This window comes from Notolepis coatsorum, assembly GCF_963971535.1.
Source record: "Notolepis coatsorum genome assembly, chromosome: 4".
NCBI classification, from domain to species: domain Eukaryota; kingdom Metazoa; phylum Chordata; class Actinopteri; order Aulopiformes; family Paralepididae; genus Notolepis; species Notolepis coatsorum.
Window position 1 is genome coordinate 149887702 of NC_140168.1, and position 22423 is coordinate 149910124.

General features: G+C 41.2%; 1 protein-coding gene across 1 annotated transcript in view; it reads right to left on the reverse strand.

The window, feature by feature from the left end:
• dip2ca (disco-interacting protein 2 homolog Ca) overlaps positions 1–22423 on the reverse strand; it is an 837941-nt gene that overhangs the window by 79278 nt on the left and 736240 nt on the right. Inside the window, exons 22-23 of the mRNA XM_084312140.1 lie at positions 404–484; positions 15–138 (exon numbers count right to left, since the gene is read on the reverse strand). Coding sequence (XP_084168266.1) covers positions 15–138; positions 404–484 — 205 coding nt within the window. The remainder of the gene's footprint in view (positions 1–14; positions 139–403; positions 485–22423) is intronic.

The window sequence follows — 22423 nt, forward strand, 5'->3', positions numbered from 1 at the left end:
CTGCTGAGTGTTACCTGGTGGGTAGACCAGTGCAGCATGGTCTCCGTCCTGTAGGTGACCTCGTTCAGCCAGCATGGCTGCTATCTTCTCTGCCCGCTTGTGGAGCTGGAGACACGTCAGAGAACTGGCTGTGGTGCCCTGGTGTGGGCCATATGCACACGCACACACACACACATGGACACGCGCAAACACACACACACGGACACACGCATGCACACACACAAACATGGACACACACACACACAAAGGGGATAGATGATGAAATATTATATTTCAGTATATTTCAGTATACAAAGATACATTTTATTTCCAATATTATGTCGGCATTGAAAATAAATATGGTGGTTCAAATGAGCGACTGGATAATATAGTAACTAACTAACATATCAGAGAGAGCTGTTACCCTGGAGTTGAGCAGCGTGTAGAGCACATGGTCCGGAGTGGTCTGGGCTCTCCACTGTAGCACCTCAGACAGGAACAGGAACTGGAAGAACAGGAATAAATTAATTAATGAATGAAAGATTTTTATTTTCGAACAAGTATAAAAATAAAATAAATCTGTTTGTTTGACATAATATATATAAAAAAAAAAAAAAAACGTACACTTTTTTAAATTCCTACCCCTATTTAACTATCACAAATGATAATTTAATCTATTGTTAATTATATGTATAAACACTATCTCTATACAATCCACATTACATTACATACATTTATATATAAATACATTTATATAAATATACCTATAAATATGTAATATATATCACTGATTCTTGAGAGTCGGGACAAAACACTTTTTAAATATTATATTTTGAGAATACACACTATATTGATTAGAGTTATATATTCATGTAGAGAAAGGTCTGAGCTATTTAACCATGTAAAGGTGCGTGCTCTACATAGAAAAACATTTTCAACAAATTCACATGTTTCCCTTTGAAACTTGATTTGTGTTAACTCCGTCAGACACACAAAAAAGTATATAATTCTAATTATTCCAGTCCAACAAGAATCTAAAGTTCTGAAGTATGTTGTAATAGTGTTTAGTTACTCTGGTATGCAATAAAATATAATATATAAACCTCAGGTGTAATTTCACACTATTCTGAAAACCCAGAGTTAGAAATATTTGCATTTTCAAACTTAGTTTTTAATTTTGATATGATAAAAAAAAAGATCATTAAGTAAATAAGACACAAGAGGATGAAGATCTAACGCTCCTTTATTACTTAAACAACATAAACTGAAGAAGGAATTTGTATTTTCCCCAAAATTAACAAAAATAAACATCTGACGGTGTTGACAAAGATCTGACAGTGTTGACGAGAAACTGACGGAGTTGACAAAATTGGATTTGCATCTCTGATACATTTTTTAAACAGATGGAAGTGACAATAATAAGAACTAATAACTCCTTGTCTTATACTGAACATTTTGTTAACTCAATTGTAATAAACAACTAACTTTACATACACCGTTTCCAACTATTACAAAATGCACCGTTTCCAACAACAAAAACAGTAATGGAGACCAGGACCCCTTCTTCTCGTCCCTGTTTTCATCTACCTCTTCTACACCACTTCCTCATCTCCACTTTCTCACCCACTTCTCCTCTTCCTTTCCTTCTGCATTTCTGATTAGTTTCACTATGTCTTGAACTGGGCAGAAACAGACATCCTTCTTGCCACGTTTGAGCTGAACCTTTTCTGTTGGACCATGGGGATGCTGAAATTCCACTTTCACATCTTGTTGCTCATTATTCACATCGATGGTCTTGGCTAGCCACCAGTGGTCATCATATACTACTGCTAACCAGTCTCCATTACTAAGGCTGCTAACAGTCGTTACTGTCACCGTACCCTCAGGACCTTTCAAAGGTTCTTCGTCCAACTCCTCCATTACATCTTCCATCTCCATACCCTCTTCCATCTCATTTTCCATCTCCTGCCACAACATGACCAGAGGTCTCTTCTTCCTTGCCCTCCGTGTATCACTCTGCTGTTCTCCTGAGTTGCCATAGTAATAGGAGGTAGCTGGGCAGAAGCACTGAATCCAACATCTTGCTGCAAAAGTAAAAGCAGGATAGTTGTCTCAACTTGTCTGTGGTGGATCCTGTCCTTGTGCGATGATCTGGTGTATTTGTCTTGTTGAGGGAACCGCTTTGAGAGGATTCATGAGAAGTGTGTTGTATCTTTGCATGTCTTCTTCCACAATGTGATACAACTGAACACCAATCAGACTGTTTGAGACCTTTTTGAAGAATATGTGTCCATCCGTCACATAATTTCCTCTCAGGACCAGGTTGTCAGCTGTTCTTTTTACTGTTCCGCCAATGCCGTCTGGTGCGCCCTTACCATGGGATGTGGGGAAGAATTTCCAAGTTGTCCTTTCAAACCCAGTGTAGGTGGGATACCAGACAGAAGAAAAAACTTGTTCTTGTTTGTTCTTGTTTACTTGGACCATCAGACCAAAAGTGCACGGTGGTAACCTGTGGATATTTTGTCTTGATAACTTTTAGGACTGGATCCATTTGTGTCCAGATTGCCGCAGCATCCTGTCTCTTTGACTCTGACAGTGTGCAAAACCCTGCCTTTCCACCCTTAGTGTAATACATTCCGGTATGGAGTGTTATCTGTGGCAGATTTTGTCCAAAATGGCAGGCCTGAACTTCAGCTTTATATTTGAATTTCCAGGATTCTGAAAAGTCAATACGGACGATTGCTGTACTTTCATCACAGGACTCAATTGTGTTGCTGTATTCTTTTGACTGGTTTCGCACTGAACACACATGTGTTGTGGTTTCCTTTCTAAGTTTTTGCTCATAGAGTTTGATGAGCTCTGAAAGGCTGCCTCGGTGTTCGACGAGCTTAGTGTTGATGTCGATTCCATTGTGTGTCTTCTTGAACTCTCCCACTGCCTCCATTGAACATCGATTTTGTTTGTTGGGTTGTAACTGTACCTTTGTTTAGACATTGTGAGCAGGCGCAAAGAAGGCAGGCCTCACTTGCTGGAGAGCAACAAACTAATTTAAAACTGTCATCCAGTTTGTTTGACTTCACAACACCAGACATTTTAAGGACCTTGAGCATTAAGCATGCATTTTCATGTATTTGACAGACATGTCTTCCGATCAGATGCTTTTGGTGCTGTGACATAGAAGGGCCTCAGAGCACAGAATGAAGAATAGCTCAGCTTTACAGTGGGGTTCTTAATCTGGAATTCAGTGTGGAGGTTGAGCATAGAGTCTGGCAGGATCATTCTCTGCCGCTTCATCTTGTTCCTGGTGATTGTGTCAGTCTTATCCGTCATCACACGTGCAGAGTTCAGGAAGAAATCCTGAACAGTCTGTGTTATACCCTGTATGAATGTTGGCTTTTTCTGAGGCTGCTCCTTTTCTCTCATTAACTTGTAGGTTAACCCAAACTCTTTAATTTGTTGAAGAAGACGATACTTTTTAAGAATCGTGCCTGATGACACACTCAGTGCTTGTTTTTTGGCGCCGTGGGCCAGGAGTTTGTTTGTTTGTCTTCAGCTCTCTTCTGGGGATGTTGTAGAATAGAAGGGCCTTTTGGATTTTCAGATTCCTTACTTTGCTTCCTGATAGCATCTTCTTTGTTTCCGTGCCTGGAGATTCCAGTGGTGATGTATTTGTAGCCTTGTTTCTGCACATGATTGTTTTTATCAGGTTGTTTCGTTGCTTTGTTACATTTGTAATCTTTGTAAAGTTTTTATTTCTCTTGAATGCCTTTTTCGCGTTTTACTTTGTTGCTTTTCCTGTCTGAGAGACTCCCTGTACTGTCTGGCATTGTTATCTAGAATATTCTGATCTGATTTTTATCTGATCCTGATTTTTCTTGAACTCTACACTTGACAACTGATAAGATTGAGACAACTGACTAGCAAAATATTATCCTGTTGATCACTCCATACCATAATGTATTACACTATGGATGGAAAGAGTCAGATAAAGGATGATGCAGCAATCTACAGTAGACACACATGGACCAGTCCTATATTAAGAATTATTATAAATATATTAAGATGAAATATCCACAGTTTACCACTGTGCACCTTTGCTCTGATGATCTAAGTAAACAGTATAAGAACAAGAACAACTGTTTTCTTCTGTCTTGTATCCCAAGTGATATATTTATATTTATGTATTAACACGTGTATGTATAGAGTATAGAGCAGGGGTCAGCAACCTTTTTGACATGGAGTGCCTGTTTGAAATATATTTGTAACTAGTGTGCCTCAACAATATTCCATGCATCGTAAAATCTTTTCTCATAATCAGGTCTTTTTAATGATAATTTTTACATTATTACATCATTATTGTTATTGCTATTATTAACAATATTATTATGATGGTTGTATCAACCCTAAATCTGAGTTGGGGGGGGGGGAATGCAATGCAGACAAACAGCTGCATACAGTGCGACCATTTCACTCATATTTGCCCATTCATTTTTGGACACATCACACACCATCAGTGTGTGTACTGTACGTGTGCTGTCATATCTCCACCTACAGGCCTAATGGAGAACACCAGGAGAATACCAGGATGTGAATGGAGGGTGAATGTGAGGTATATTGTGTAAATAAGTTTTGATTGATCGCAAGACTACACTGTAAAAAAAATAATAATAATAAGTTACCAGAACTTAAAAATATTGAGTTCAGTTACTGTGCATTAAGGTTTTCAGTTTTCAATCCATAATAAGTTACAGAAAAATAAGTACAAGTAAGTATGGTCCGGGTATAGAGCGCCCTCAAAGCCTCTGTTCCATCGTTTTGGTCTCCTGAGGCTCGCTGAATTTAACATTCATCAAAACGCATCAATTATGTATCAAGTTGTCAACAACATGAATCACAGACTGTCTGAGCTTGTCCCAGTCTGCCAACCACTGCACATCCACAACACAAGAAATAAGCATCTTATATTTGGCAAGAGGAGAAGGCTCAATTGTGCTAGCCTAAGCATAGCATGCAGGGGTCCACAGATCTGGAACAAGCTTGACGAAAATCTGAAAATGACTAAAACCTTTAAAACATTAAAAAAATCACTGAAAGAGGAACTGCTTAAATCATATCTCTAATTAAAATTATAACTTAGGAATACAATTGTCTGTATTATGTATCTCTGTTATATGTCAGTTAGTAGGTAGGTGTGTAAACCTACCCACGTTGTATGTTTTGTTTTGTTTTTTGTTTATTGTTTTGTTGTTTATATTCTGTTTATATACGTGTTCAGGCTCCCTCCAAAAGCTTTAAATAGCTTCTTGGGAGACCTGGCACACATGTAATGTATCGTGTGTGTGTGTGTGTGAATACATTCATTCATTCATTCATTCATTCATTCATTCATACACAACCACATTATTTCAACCTAATAAAACTATGTTTATTGTCATTGTTTTAAGAACACAAGTTGACTTGGTAATACTCACATTTTGAGTAAAAAAATTGCTTTTAACATGTGCAATGTTCAATGAAATAGAAAAATAAATAATAAAATGTGTTGATTAATCCCACTGGTCACAATGGTGACCGTAATAATGTTTTTGTTATAAGGCTCTGCAAATGTTACTGAATGATGTAGCAATGTATTTCCAGCTAAATTGAAATAATAAACAAATAAAGGGTCTCAATTAAATATGTCGTAGTAAAAAGAACCTGTGGGAGGATTTCAACAAGATAAATGCGACAACAGTGCAAAATATTTCACTATAATATTTTAAAGCAAAAAATAAATAAATAATTTTCCTTTAATTTTTTTTTTAATGCTGCCCCCTGTGCCTATGAAAATGCCCCTGTGTGCCTATGCAGGCACGCGTGCCTAGGGTTGCCTACCCCTGGTATAGAGCATGTGCTGGGAAAGTAAGACAATTATTCAATAAGCAGACCACAGCCTGCCCATGCTCTAAAAGTCAGAGGTGTATTGTAATGCATGCTATTACAGGGCTGTACGCTGCGATGATCTCATCGCAAATTGCCCCTTTAATTGGCCGTTGCGATTGGTAAATAATATTTGGGGGCGGGCTTGCGAGTAGGGATTTCAAGCCTTGCATTCGCATTTCACTCCTAAATGATCCAAGGCGTGTGATGACGCTGAGCACTCAGGTATGATCAGCGGGGAAAATCAACTGAGCACTCACTCTGATAGACTGGCTGATTTAGCTATGAAGAAAAGTAAAGTTAGTAGTAGGGATGGGAATCGATGGTTCCTAACTGGGTTTTGGCCATATGCTCCCGAAATTCTCCCGCTGTTTGGCTGCTTCTATGTGCAGTGAAAACTACTCTAAATGATGTCATTGATTTAGTTCAGGGTTAGCCGCGGAGCTAACGCTAGCTAACGTGAGCTAATCAAGCTCACAGAGAGAGATAAACAGCTGACAGCAGGTAGTACAGGTACAAATACAATAAAACAAGGGGTGGGGGCTGTTGTGTAAACCTTGTGTCGCGTCAATCTGGTCCACACGTTACTCGTTCATATCTCAGCCTGTGCTGAGATATGCCCATTCCGCGGTCTGTTAATAAAGTTTTCAATCAGACAGATGTATGGAAAGGCTTTTATTATAACATTCGTTGAGGTAAAATCATTATGCCTCATTTAGTCATCCTGCAGAGCACTGGTCTCCTACTCGTGGGCCGCGGGGAGCTAATGTAAGTAGCTTTGTTGATGTCAGCACACGGGGCATTCAGGAAGTCAAAAACGAATGCGCTTGCCGATTGGTGCTAAGAACAGCAGGGCGGGTGCAAGCGTTGTGACGTAATTGGCAGACTCTACTGTCAATCAAAATGATTCTGTTTTCCGTCAGAATTAATGAATGAGAACTTTATTAACAGATTGCATATTGGGTACAATACAGTACAGGAGGATGAAGACCAGAGAAAGACTTTCGGCTTTTTTACATAAGGGTCCTCCATTTTCAATTCATCAAAACATTTAGAGACATACAAATATACAGTAGTTTCATAAAAATGCTAAAATGCTATTTATTGATTGATTGGTTTAAAACTTTATTAACATATTGCAGAATGGGTACAGTACAGCTCAATACATACAATTGTTAAGGGGATGCAGACCAGAGAAAGACTTTTGTCTTGTTTACATCAGGGTCCCCCATTTTCAATTCATCATATTTCATATCTAAATCATATAATATCTCATTGCTAAATATATGCAATATATAATCTAATAATCCAATAATCTAAATCTAATATATAATATAAAAATGCTAAATGCATGGGTATTTTATTTTGTCTTTAATGTTAGCTTGCAAACTCATACTGTCTTGGTAAGCCTCATAATGAATTGTTTGGGGTAAAAAAGAAAAACATTGTGATGTGTATCGTGTATCGCCGAAAGGTCAGAAAATATCGTGATATCATATTTAGGCCATATCGCCCAGCCCTAGTTGGTTCATTATAAAAGATACAAACCTGACAACAAAAGCACTTAAATGTTAAATAAAAGGACCACAGTAATGAGGCAGGAGGAACATATTTTTTTGCACTATAATGGTAAAATTGTTATTTAAAAATTTGCCCCTAAAACATATTTTTTGCCCCTAAATTTCTAATTTAGGGGCAAGTGTGCCCCTAGTGAAAAAGCTTAGCGTACAGCCCTGTATTATATGCACAGATGTGCAGATAAAACTCTGAAATAACATTTAAATCCTTTACCATGTTCGAAAATAGTATAATAATAGCATATATGAGGTTATGGAGTTGATGTCCGACGGAGTTGACAAAAGGGCACACATTGTCCCTCCAAGCCTGTATTGTGCACTGCAGCTAGCTAGTTTTTTGGCAGTTGCTAGCTGTCTTAATAATCTCACTGAAACACTTGAATTCAATCCACTATTGTTTTTTAAAAGTATAATAACGGAGAGATGGTGTTGACATGTTCCAGCTGTGACCAATCATCACCCAGGCTGTTAACCTCTCCCTTCAAACTGGCCATATCCCATCCACCCTCAAAGTTGCCATCATCAGCCCCCTCCTAAAGAAGCCCACCCTGGACCCGGAGGTTCTTGCCAACTACAGGCCTATTTCGAACCTTTCCTTTCTATCCAAGGTTTTGGAAAAGGTAGTTGCCTCCCAGCTCCAGGACCACCTTAAAAATAACACCCTGTTCGAGAAGTTCCAGTCAGGCTTTCGCTCATCCCACAGCACGGAAACAGCTCTGCTCAGGGTGACGAATGACCTCCTAATGACCGCTGACGCAGGATCACCATCACTCCTCATCCTCCTCGATCTGACAGCGGCGTTTGACACTGTGGACCACACCATCCTCCTGGAGCGCCTCCACAACACTGTTGGACTGTCGAGCCATGCACTACAGTGGTTCCAGTCCTACCTCTTAGGCAGGACAGAATATGTCTCACTGGGAGGACACAAGTCCAGGCTGCTCGAGGTCACCTGTGGTGTTCCGCAGGGGTCGGTTCTTGGTCCCATTCTATTCATCACCTACATGCTCCCCCTCGGTCGTGTCATCGGCAGACATGGAATGTCTTTCCACTGTTATGCCGATGACACACAACTCTACATAAAAACGGCCCCAAACCCCTCTGCAGCTCTGTCATGCCTCACCACCTGTCTTGGGGAGATAAAGGCATGGATGAACAGCAACTTCCTCCAACTAAACAGCAAGAAAACCGAGGCACTCCTAATTGGCACCCCCCACCAGGTTCAGTCTTCATCCATATCCCATCTCACCTTTGACGGCCAGGTAATCCCCCTCTCCCCCTCAGTCACAAATCTGGGGGTTCGATTTGACCCCCACCTGACCTTCAACACCCACATAAAACACCTCTGCAAGACCTCATTCTATCACCTAAAAAACATATCAAAACTCCGTCCCATTCTAACCCTGTCAGATGCAGAGAAGCTTGTCCATGCCTTTATCTCCTCAAGACTGGACTACTGTAACGGACTCTTCATCGGGATTCCTGGCAAGAGCATCCAAAAGCTGCAATACATCCAGAACAGCGCTGCCAGGATCCTGATGAGAGTCCGTAAACACGATCACATAACCCCCATCCTTCACTCACTACACTGGCTCCCCGTCTCATCCCGGATCAACTACAAAATCCTTACAATCACCCATAACTGCATAAACGGACACGCACCCCTCTACCTTCAGGAACTCATCACTCCACAATCCTTCACCCGCACCCTCAGATCCGCAGGTAGCCTGCTCCTTCAGGTCCCCAATACCCGGCTCTGCACCATGGGTGACCGAGCCTTCTGCACGGCTGCACCACGCCTGTGGAACAGCCTCCCCATCCAGCTGAGGGCACCACAGAGCCTGGACTCTTTCAAAGCAGGCCTGAAAACCTATCTGTTTAAAAAGGCCTTTGACTGTTAGCTTTTTATTTAAATTTTATTGCGCTCTGTTTTTAAATTGTCTGTTTATACTATGTTTTTAATTAACTATGTTCTATTTTTATTCTGTATTTTATTTTATTTGTTTTACTAATAACTATTTTATTCTATTTTTTTTTTTTTAACTGTTTTAACCATGTAGTGTAGCACTTTGGGATCCCAGCGAACAAAAAGTGCATTACAAATCCAATCTATTATTATTATTATTATAGGAATATTGACATTGTTTGTCTAAAATATCAAAAAGTATCAAATTTACCAGACCATGTGTGGTAGTGTTGCATTCACCACAGGCAGGGACGCCTGAATGCCTTCTACAACATAACTGCATTTCCGCGTCTCTGATTGGCCAGGTCATTTCTGGTCATGTGACACGTACGCCCAATCGTGGGACCGCAAGTTTCTACAATGGTTAAGCTTAGGCGCTCTTTCGAAGTAGGTTAAGGTTAGAGTTTGTCTTAGAGCATGGCGATAGAACGCCTGCCCTGATTCCGACGGTTAAGCTTAGGCACTCTTTCGAAGTTGGTTAAGGTTAGAGTTTGTCTTAGAGCATGGCGATAGAACGCCAGGTAGTTTGTAGGCTGTTAGACCCGGAAATAGGCGAGGAACTTGCTGTCCCACGATTGGCGCACATGTCACATGACCTGGCCAATCAGAGCGCAAAACTCGAACGCGGAAATGCAGTTCCGTCGTCGAAGGCATACACGTGGCAGGGAAAGGAAAAGGGGTCCTCAGGGATAGAGCTGGCCATGCTATTGCCTGATTTAATTAGGTTTATGAAAAAGTCTGACGGAGTTGACATAAACTGAGGACACAACTTTGATAGGCAGATTCCTATGGGAAATATTATTTGAGTTTCATGACATGCATACATTTATAACCCTTAGAGGTTTTTCAAGCTTTTTTGCGCTGGTCAATAATGTGACCCTTGCTGAGGACAAGAAAATTAACATGGGAGCTTCTAACCACAGATTATACATTTAAACAAATATCCCCCCAAAAACAAATATATGTGCTAAAACATAACATCAGTATACACAATACATTTAGATTGAACTTTGTGAGTATGTCAATCATTATTAATTTATTTATTTTTTATATAAATTAGACTTTTCTATGTAGGACATGTTTTGTCCCGACTCTCAAGAATCAGTGATATATACTAAATTAATTAATTAATTTAAATAAATAAAATGTTTGGTGTTCTTTATTCGCCGGCCTCCCACGGTGCAGAGGTGACATTTACTTAGAACCAGTGACGGAAGCAAAAATAACAAAACAAAAATACACTATACTGTACCTACAATATAAAATGAGTTCCACAATAACTCACAATACTAAACAGACTAACAAAACACTTACGGAGCTTCACTATTGCCTCTTTTCCATTGCATAGTACCTACTCGACTCTCTACCCTACTCTACTCTACGCGCTTTAGGTACCTGGTACTTCGTTCCTTTTCCACTGCAGGTAGTACTCCGTTTGTCTCCGTGTGGGGAGGCGGGGCCGCTGGGGTACAGCATGAGAGCTCCGTGAGCATAGCTATGTCCGTGAGGGCTTGGAGCAAGCCAGAGTAAACACAGTTTTCAATCAATCAATCCAAATAACAACATTAACCAGACTCTCGTTGTGTATATTCTGCTAACGTCAACGTTACCTCTCGTGTCTATTCTGCTAACGTTAACATTACCTCTCGTTGTGTCTATTCTACAAGCTTTAACGTTACCTCTCGTGTCTATCTGCTAACGTTAGCGTTAGCATTAGGTAATAACCGGTTTCAAATGGATGGTGATTACCTCACGTTGTGTCTATTCTACTAGCATTAATGTTACTAGTACAAACAATCACATAGCGAGTTATATTGATCACGGTATGTACGCTAGCCATGCTAAAACGCAAGCACATTAGCACATAAGCTAACAACAAGCTTAACAAATCAGCTATCTTTTTGTGAGAGTAAACGCTCCTCTCGGTGGTAAATTGTGTTGATGTCGGTTTTGTTTCATCAATAAATGAAGCAGAATACACAGTGAATGTACCCTTTTTTGTTTATTGCACTTGTTCCTGCTGCAAACAAATAATGAATCCTAAGCGAGGCATTAAAGATGGCGGCTTTCTGTTTTTGTGCAGACGCTCCAATGTGTGACGCTTGGAACCTCGACAGAGCAGGGACTAAAAAAGAACCCAAAAGTACCTGGTACCAGGTATTTTGGTAATGGAAAACCGAAAATGCAGAGTAGAGTGGCCACTTTAAGAATAGTATAGTATAACTTGAGATTGTATTGTATAGCAGTGTACATAAAGACCCAGTGCCTCATCCGTAGCGAACAGTGTATTGCACTACCACAGGACCTACAGTAGCATGTCCTACCATGCTTTGTAAATAACTCATGTACATATACCGATATGCCCTACTTTGTTTACTTGTTATTGCACAATGTCGTTCTATTGGATTCTATTATATATTACTATTGTATTATGCACATCGTTGCGGGCAAGACCCCCCGCATTTCATTGTATACTTGTATGCCGTGACAAATAAAACTCTTGACTTGACTTGACTAGAGTAGAGTAGAGTCGAGTAGGTACCATGCAGTGGAAAAGGGGCATATGTTACCTACTTTGTAGGCCTGTCCCTGACTAAGGATTTGTATAGTCGACTTTGATTGGCCGAAATTCGCCGATAGTCGACTGGTAGTCGACTACCCCCTGAATGAAAAAAGTAAGTACAAATAAAAATAATATATATATTTTTGTATTTATTTAAAAAAGAAATTTGGGGAGATCATTCCCTTTCCTGTGGAGGGTGCTTAATGTCTGAAGAAGTCAACTGAAGGCTTCTTGTCCTCTACGAAAGCATGTAATAATTGGTCCATTGATGGGTACATCTTGATGTGTGAAATCCTCTTTCAGTGCGTCTGTGCCCGTTTCTTAGGCAGTTAGCCTCGCTGGTATGTGCGCCATTAGCCACGCTTCTAGGCCTCTATGCTTTTAAATTAACCCGATGATTGAAGTCAGGCTATCTCGGTTTCTCTAAGGCTGATTCTCATGTACAACAAGATCCAACAACTAACAAGGAAGAGGAAAAAACAACCCAAGGTGTCAGAGACAAAGAAGGAAAACTGCTCCTTAACGAGGAGGAAATAATCAATAGATGGGCAGAGTATATGGAAACACTATATAAAGACCAGAACAGAACATCAGACACAGGAATTAGTCTAGAAGAGACAAGATGGAGGCACAAATGGCACAGAATGACACAAGAGGGACTGAGGACTATAACTGACTACAAAGTCAGCGCCCCCTCAATGGGGAGCGACGACGCCTCCCTTGCGGACCAGCTCAACACCTTCTACGCGCGGTTTGGTGCAAACAGTGGCGCTGTCTCAATGACTACAGACCGGTGGCACTCACCTCTGTGGCCATGAAATGTTTCGAGAGGCTGGTCAAGGATCACATGTGTACCGGGAGGAGGTCGAGGTACTGGAACGCTGGTGCCAAGACAACAGCCTGCTCCTGAACATTGGTAAAACCAATGAGCTGCTCGTGGATTATAGGAGAGGACAGCAGGAGATACACACACCACTGAGGATAAATGGGGCCACCGTGGACAGGGTGAGCAGCTTCAAGTACCTGGGGGTCCACATCTCAGAGGATCTGACATGGTCAACACACAGACACAGTCGTAAAAAAGGTGAAAGCAGCGCCTCTACCACCTGAGACAGTTAAGGAAGTTCAGAGTATCGGGGAAGATACTCCAGTCCTTCTACGCCGGAGCTGTAGAGAGCATCTTGACTGGAAACATCACTGCCTGGTATGGAAACAGCACGGCACAGGACAAGAAGGCCCTACAGAGAGTGGTGCGCTCTGCCGAGCGTACCACGGGTATTGCACTACCTCCCCTGCAGGCTCTATACAACAAGAGGTGCAAATCCAGAGCCTGCAGAATAATGAAAGACCCTCACCACCCCAATAACAGCCTGTTCCAGCTGCTGAGGTCAGGCAGACGCCTGCGAACAACAGCTACTAGGACAGAGAGGCTTCGGCTCAGCTTCTTCCCCCAGGCCATCAGAGCCTTGAACAATGAACACTGAGGGTCACAGAACACTGAACTCTCCACACACAAGCACACATTAGCACACACACGACACGCACGCTGTGCACGCTCGCACACTAGCAGCCACTTTAACATGAGAAAGCACTCACTCATGCTGCACACGCCCACACTTATGGCCACAAAGGAAAGGTCACTTTAAAAATAGTATAGTAACAGTGCTACCAAAAGACCTAGCATGTCCTTCATGCTCTGTAAATAACTATGTACAAATACCGTGATGTCCCACTATGTTACCTGTTTATTGCACAATGTTGTTTATTGTTTATTGGATTCCATTATATGTTGTACTACTGTATTGCACATCGTTGCGGGCAAGACCACCCGCATTTCATTGTATACTTGTATGCCGTGACAAATAAAACTCTTGACTTGACTTGATAGAAAAAGTCCAGATCATGAAAAAATAAGTTGAAGAGGCTGTGAAGTCACTGGCCACGGACAGATCACCCGGCGAGGATGAGATCCCTGCTGAACTGATTAAGAACTCTGGTGACAGATGCATCAAGCTCCTTGTGAAACTGGTAAACATCTTTAACACAGGAAATATTCCAAATGATTTCCTAAAATCAATGTTCATTCCGATCCCAAAGACCGGAAGAGCCACAGAATGCAACAATTACAGGACTATCAGTTTAATATCTCATGCATCAAAAGTACTCCTGAAAATCATCAAGAACAGAATAGAACCCATAATTGAACATCAGCTCTCGGATAGCCAAATGGGTTTTCGCAAAGGAAAAGGAACAAGAGATGCAATCTGCCAACTCAGAATCATTGGTGAAAAATCGATAGACCAACAGAAGAAGCTGTATATTTGCTTCATCGATTTCACAAAGGCCTTCGACAGAGTTGAACATACAACATTGATGAGAACAATGGAAGAATTCAAAATACCAGTTTCTGACCGAAGAATAATTGCCAACTTATACTGGAGGCAGAAGGCTAATGTTAGAATAGGAAAGGAGAAATCAAGAGACTTCCCGTGGAGAAGGGTGTAAGACAAGGATGCATCTTGTCCCCTGTACTCTTTAATATGTACAGTGAATCACTGATGAAAAAAGGTCTGAGAGGAGGGAAAGGAGTAAAACTTGGCGAAGAGAACATCACCAATATAAGATACGCTGATGACACCGCTATAGTCTGTAACTGTCAAGAAGACAGTTACACAGGCTTGGGAATACATTAGACTTAGTCATAACAACAACTGGGCTAAGCATAATTTTTTTTTTTAAATAACTGAATTATCTCTCTCCGACCATCACTGTATATTTTTTGATACTCAAATAACCCTTACTAAAACAAAAAAATAAATCATAGTTCAAAAGAGGCTCCTAAACGACAAGGCTGAATCAAAGTTCATAAATCTTATCAGACTACATGAACCACACAATCATGACAGCTCTCTAAATGAAATGGTAGAAAATCTCAATGATGCACTGTCATCTGTATTAAATTCTGTCGCCCCACTAAAAACGAAAAAGAAGAAAACCAGAGCCTCGCCCTGGTTGAACTATAATGCTGTCAACAAAGAAAAAAGGAAATGTCGTGCAGCGGAGCGAAAATGGAGAAAAACAAAAACCACCATATGCTGTGATATATACAAAGATGCTTTAACTGCTTATAATAAAACCATCCGCTTAGCAAGGAAAGACTACTTCTCTAAAATCATTACAGAAAACGCTGGAAACTCCAGAATCCTTTTTTCCACTATTAATCTACTACTCAACACTGCCCCTACACCTCCTCAGTCATCAACGGTTAAGTGTGAAGAACTTGCACTATTCTTTAACAACAAAATAACCTTGATCAGGGCCAGCATTACTCATGATGGAAATAAAGCTGATTGCAGCAAACCGCGCAATGTAACCATGAGAAGATTCACATGCATCACATTAGATGTACTCTGCAAAACTGTCTCAGAATGTAACTCCTCCACCTCAGACATTGACCCTATACCTACAGCTTTCTTCAAACGGGTGTTTAATAGTGTTTCAAGCCCTGTGCTAGATATCATAAACACTTCCCTAAGAACTGGTATTTTCCCAGATGCCTTTAAAACAGCAGTTGTAAAGCCATTACTAAAAAAACCTAACTTGGATAGTAATGTAATGGCAAAGCACACGAGGAGGCCTAGTCGGAGAACCTGCTGGACATGTGCACAGGAGAACCGGCGGCGGCGATTGCAGAACCATTACTGGTTGGATTATATTCATTGTGGAACGTGTTACCCGGAGAAGAGCATCGTTAATTCCCACTGTCGTTTGGGATTTAACCTCGTGAGGATTTACATTCGGGCTGGCCTCATGGACCGAGGCTGGCTGGCTATCATCGTTTGCTATCGAGCATTGGATTACAGTTATTGCTTTTGTTGCTGAGCGTTGGATTACAAGGACTGGCTTCTGTATGTGAATCCCCTTCTTCTTCAATTGAATCAGACTGAGTATCCGAACATTCCTCTACCCTTCAGACCTTACAACTCTGGAAGGAACCCAGTGTCTCCAGGCGGTACCAGCGTTGCCTTCTATAATTGCTATTATACGCCAGGTGGCGTCAGCCTAGTACCCATCGTAGGAATCCTGCTATTCCCAGTGACTTATGCTACTGACTGACTTTATGCATATTCTTCGCCATACAAGCGCGACCCTAATTCTCATTCTGTAACCTAATGTTGCATAATAATAAAATACCCTCAAATACTATTTCTTTGTCAATGCCGTGTTATTATGAGTGTCCACCATATCTATTCGATGTACTGTCTGGCCAGTAATTAAAGTACATACCTAGCAGTGGTTTAATCTATCACAATCTTTAATACAGTCAGGGTTTTGTAACCCCTCAGTTACAATCAGTGACCTCAGGCTAAACTCTGACGAGAATAAGATCTCCATCCTTATCCTGCTAGATCTCAGTGCAGCATTTGATACAATCGATCATGATATTCTAATCGATAGTCTTGAAAACCTTGTCAGTTTCTCAGAACATGTGCTAGGCTGGTTTAAAACATACATCAGAGGGAGGAAATTCTATGTTAAACTAGGAGATCACATGTCTGATATATACGACAACAACTATGGAGTTGCACAAGGGAGTTGTTTAGGTCCTTTACTCTTCTCCCTTTACATGTTACCGCTGGGTGATATCATCAGAGAACATAATGTAGATTTCCATAGCTATGCGGATGATACACAACTGTACATATCTGCTGAACCAAATGATACAGCGATTAGCTCCATTACAGACTGCTTACTGGCAATAAATAAATGGATGAGTAAGAACTTCCTGAAACTAAACGAGAATAAAACTGAAATTCAAATTATCTGCCCCGAAACTAAAAAAGAAACATTAATAAAGAACCTGGGAGGACTAACCCCTTGGATCAAATCTGAGGTCACTAGTCTCGGGGTTATCATAGATTCAGAACTGAACTTCAATTCTCATATTAGCAAAGTGACGAAAACATCGTTCTTCCATCTCAGAAATATAGCAAAAGTACGACCATTTATTAATCAGAACGATGCTGAGAAGCTAATTCATGCATTCATATCTAGCCGGTTAAACTACTGTAATGCACTTTTCACAGGTCTCCCTAAGAAAACCACAGAGAGGCTTCAGCTAATCCAAAACTCTGCAGCCCAACTGCTAACTAGAACCAAAAGGAGAGAGCACATTAGTCCAGTCTTAGCTGCTTTACACTGGCTTCCTGTAACATTTAGAATTTACTTTAAGGTCCTTACTAAGGTCCTCCTTACATACAAAGCTGTAAATGGACAGGGACCTAGCTACATCGCCAACACTCTAATAAATTACATGCCAGCAACAACACTGCGATCATCAGCTGCTGGACTACTAGAGGCTCCCAGAAACAGTCAAAAGAGGATCGGTAATGCAGCCTTTATCAACTATGCCCCAAAACTGTGGAACAAACTACCCCAAAACATCAGGGAAGCCAACTCGCTAGACATCTTAAAAAAAAAGCTTAAAACCCATCTCTTTGCTCAGGCATTTCAATGAAACATCAGGGATATACTGACACAAATTGTACTTACCTGCACTATTCTTACCCTGCTTACTTTTATACACTGCCTATCAAATTCATGTGTCGGTTCTATTTTATATGCACTGTAATTTTAAGAGAACTATCTTATCACACTTTTTACTTCTTACTGATGCACTGCTCTGTTGTATGTTAAATACCCTGTTGTATGTCCGTATGAAAAGTGCTATACAAATAAAGTTATTATTATTATTATTATTATTAAGATCTACAGGACATGATGAATAAGCTGAATGTCGAATGCAAAAACTATGGAATGTCGCTAAACACAAAGAAAACGAAAGTAATGATCATTGAAAAAACACCGGGAACTGTTTGTATAATACAGGTGGATGAAGAAAAACTTAAACATGTGAAGGAGTACATGTACCTTGGAAGCTGGATCAGTGAAGGTGGAAGAGCTAACATGGACATTAAGAGAAGAACCAGAATTGCAAAGGGCGCATTCTGGAACCATAAGGAATTATTGAGACTAAACATAAGTTGGAAAACGAAGACCAGGATTTTGGAAACGTATGTTATGTCAGTCTTTTCATACGGAGCAGAAGCATGGACGCTGAATGAAGAGGCAAAGAGGATGATAGACTCTTTTGAAATGTGGACGCTGAGGAAGATGCTGAAGATAACATGGAAGGATAAGATCAAGAATGAGGAGGTACTGAGAAGAGCGGGTATGCAAGGAGGACAGCTGCTGGAGAGGTTGAAAAAGAGAAAGATGGAGTTGTGCGGGCATGTTCTGAGAGGATCCAGTGGGGAGATGTTCAAAATGGTGGTGATGGGGAAGGTGGATGGAAAGAGAGGAAGTGGAAGACCAAGAAGAGGCTGGGTAGCAGTGATGCCACAGATTACTTGTACTTAGTAACGCGTTACTGGCATCACTGCTGGGTAGACAACGTCTGTGATTGGAGCGGAGTGAGAGGCAGAGTCACAGAGTTGGAGAGAAGAAGTGGTGACAGAAGGGGTTGGAGAGTGATAGGCAACCTTCGGAACGAAGAAGCCACCTGATGATGATGATTCGGTCTCAAACTCTCGTTAATTCAAACCAGACTTCAGTAATCAGGATAATTGCGCATGGCCGTTTTAGTTAAAAAGGGGGAGGTGTCGATCGCCAAAAACCATGATTTTCTAACGGGAAGATATCGCAGACAAGTTAAATGCATATCTATTGGCACATTTTAAGTCCCTCATTAGCCCAATCAATCAGATTATATTTCTTTAAATGTGCCTGCTGGCAGTAGGCTTAATGGAATGAATAATCGAATGAGATCTTGCTAGCGAATTTTTTTTTTATTTCAACTCTTTCAGAATAAGTAGATAAAAACAAGCCCAAAGAGTATCTAATTGATACGAATTAATAGATACTTATGAGGATCAATCAATCAAATTTATTTATATAGCACGTTTAAACATGACGCTTGTCAACCAAAGTGCTTCACATAGCTAAGCTAAGTACAAAGAAAAGTATAAAATAAACTGAAAAAATTTAATAAAATCAACGGATAGACAAAGGAAAAACAGAACACGTCAACAAGTACGGCAAGAGTCAAAGTGAGTCAGGGAAGGCCAGGCGATATAGGTGGGTTTTGAGTTTTGATTTAAAAGACTCGATGGAGGAGGCAGATTTAATGGACATGGGGATGCTGTTCCAGAGGTCAGGGGCTGCGACCGCAAAAGCACGTCCCCCCCTAGACTTGAAGTTAGACCTACGGGTGGTTAGGAGACCCTTATCAGCCAATCTGAGGGCCCTGGCGTTGGTATAGGGGGTGAGGAGGTGTGCTAGGTAAGCAGGGGCCTTACCATTTAGGGCTTTATAAACCAATAAAAGGACCTTGAAGTCTATTCTAAAGCGCACCGGGAGCCAGTGGAGGGAGGCAAGTACAGGGGTGATGTGAGCTCTCTTCCGGGTACCTGTGAGCAGTCTAGCGGCAGCGTTTTGGGGGAGTTGTAGACGGGCTATGGTGGATTTATTTAGCCCCAGGTACAGGGAGTTACAGTAGTCTAAGCGTGAGGATATGAAGGCGTGAATTACTCTTTCCAGGTCTGAGGGGGAGAGAATGGCCTTGATCTTGGCTATGGACCGGAGCTGGAAAAAGCACCCCTTCACCACCGAGTTTACCTGCCTATTGAAGGAAAACTCTGGGTCAAAGAGCACGCCCAGGTTTTTTACAAAGGGCTTGACTAGGGGAGACAGATTACCCAGGCTGCTGGCAATGACATTGGTTTGGTTCGGAGGGCTGAAAAGGAGGATTTCACACTTTGACTGATTGAGCTGTAGAAAATTGTGTGCCATCCAGCATTTGATGTCGTCTAGTGTCGTCAGCATAAAAATGGATATTAGGTATCATGTACTATATAAATACATGTATGTGTAGATCAGGGGTTCCCAAAGTTTTCAAGCCAAGACCCCCAAAATAACGGTGTCAGAGAGCAGCGAACACCCCTATTATAGGAGGTGGTTGAAACATGCAAATGTTCGGACGCATTGGAGGCTATTAACACTATTAACTATTTCACTATTAATCAGGTTTTAATCTGTTTCGGACATCATCCATAAATGCATTGAATTGATTAACCTTTGGTTTATACCAGTCATGTTCATCACCCTCTTTTTCATCATCAGATAACAGTGCTTGAACAGATTGATGCATTTTCTCAAATTCATTCATCAAAACATCAAAGGCTTGCAATTGCTCATTCACCTTTCCCACGTCATGCTAAGTACGCCAAACAGCGCATCTCCTCATCAGACATTTTAATCCCAGTTACAATATCACAATAACGTGTGACAGTGATACAATCCAACAATCCACAGATTCAGATTCCTCATAATTCACATCCACAATCCATGCGTAAAGACGCTTCAATTTATGCTTGAATGAAACACAATCCGTGCGCTCCGGTTAACCAAATGCATCCGCAGTGGAGAATATGAAACGGATCAGAGCCAAACGCCCGGTAGGCCTTCCATAATAACCTCGGATTCATTCAAAATATCCCAGCGGGATTCACATTTGCAATGCTCCGTTATTAAAATAACCACAGTGTGTGTCACATGCGCCATAGCTATGACGTGCATTATTTAGGACAACGTAAATCTATAGGCTGAATATGATTTATTATCAGCATTTTAGGTCTATTATTTTACATTTCAAAAGCATTTCTTTGACCAGTTTAATGTATATTAATTGTTTTTAATTATAGGCCTAACCTCACACATTCTATCAAATAAATACATTCTGGAAATCATCTCGCTACCCCCCCCGCGGCTGCTCGCGACCCCTCTAGAAAAACTAAGCACAAAAACATTATTCAGAATGGTATAATGGGATCTCTGAGGATCACATCACATCACAGACATGAGACACGGCGACAACTCTGTTCTCCCTCTTTGTAATCATAAGAGCTGTGACATGTTTTTGATTGATTGATTGAAAAGTTTATTAACAGATTGCAGAATGGGTACAGTACAGTACAGCTCAATACATACAATTGTTAAGGGGATGCAGACCAGAGAAAGACTTTCGTCTTGTTTACATCAGGGTCCCCCATTTTCAATTCATCATAACATATATGACATACATGACATACAGATAGACAGTACTGCTACATCTATACATTTATGACATATCAGATTTGCAAATACAGTACTGTTTGTGATACAAAAGTGTCCAGAAAAGGAGTGTATATACATTTGGCGTAGAAACTGTACATTGGAGGAGGTTGGATGGGTGGGGTGGGGTTGGGTGGGTTGGGTGAGGGCTGTACATTGGAGGTGGGGGGGGGGGGGGGGGGGGGGTTGGGTAGGGGACACACACACATTTTACACTGTACATTGGAATACTGACAAAGCCTTACTTGGTAATTTACTGTACAACTAGGTTAGGACATTTGTTACATTAGGTGTTTTTTGAGAGTGTTTTTGAAAGTGGGTAGTGATTCACATTCCTTTACAGCTTTAGGTAGGGCGTTCCACATTGATGTGGCATAATTGCGAAACGTGTTTAGTCCCTTGTTTGAGCCGAATCTGGGTTTTACATGATTTGTGGAGCTCCCTCTGGTGTTGTGATCGTGGTATTCACTGACCTTTGGGAAGTATTTTGACATGTACATGGGTACCTTGGTCGCGTAGTGTATCTTGTAGACCAGGCCCATTGCAAGTTGCTGTACTCTGTCGTCTACTCTAAGCCATCCTAGGTTGTCAAAGTGGGCAGGGGTGAGGTGGGTTCTAGGAGTCAGGTCAAGTAGTAGTCTGACTAGCTTGTTTTGAGATGTTTGTAATTTGTTTTTTAGTGCCTTTGAGGTGCTTCGGTACCATGAGGTGCAAGCATAGTCGTAGTACCCTTGAATGAGTGCTCCTGCTAGAGTCTTCAGGGTATTCTTGTTTACCAGAGAGGAGATCCGGTACAAGAATCGTGTTCGTTGGTTGACTTTTTTTATTACATTGGATGCCATTTTGTCACAGGAAAGATTAGCCTCTAGGATGGAACCCAGGTAGGTAATTTCATCTTTCCTTGTGATAATATTGTCACCCACTGTAACCGAGAAGCCGTCGGTCTCCATGTACTCCCTGTGTGTGTGTGTGTGTGTGTGTGTGTGTGTGTGTGTGTGTGTGTGTGTGTGTGTGTGTGTGTGTGTGTGTGTGTGTGTGTGTGTGTTAGCTCTGCAGTGACTGGGAACATTACAGCATGAAAGTAGAGGCACACCGGCTTGTTACAGAGAGAGAGAGAGAGAGAGAGAGAGAGAGAGAGAGAGAGAGAGAGAGAGAGAGAGAGAGAGAGAGAGAGAGGAATAGAGAAAGGGAAGAGAGATATAGAGAGAGGATGATATAGAGAGAGAGGGAGGAGAGAGAGAAGGAGGA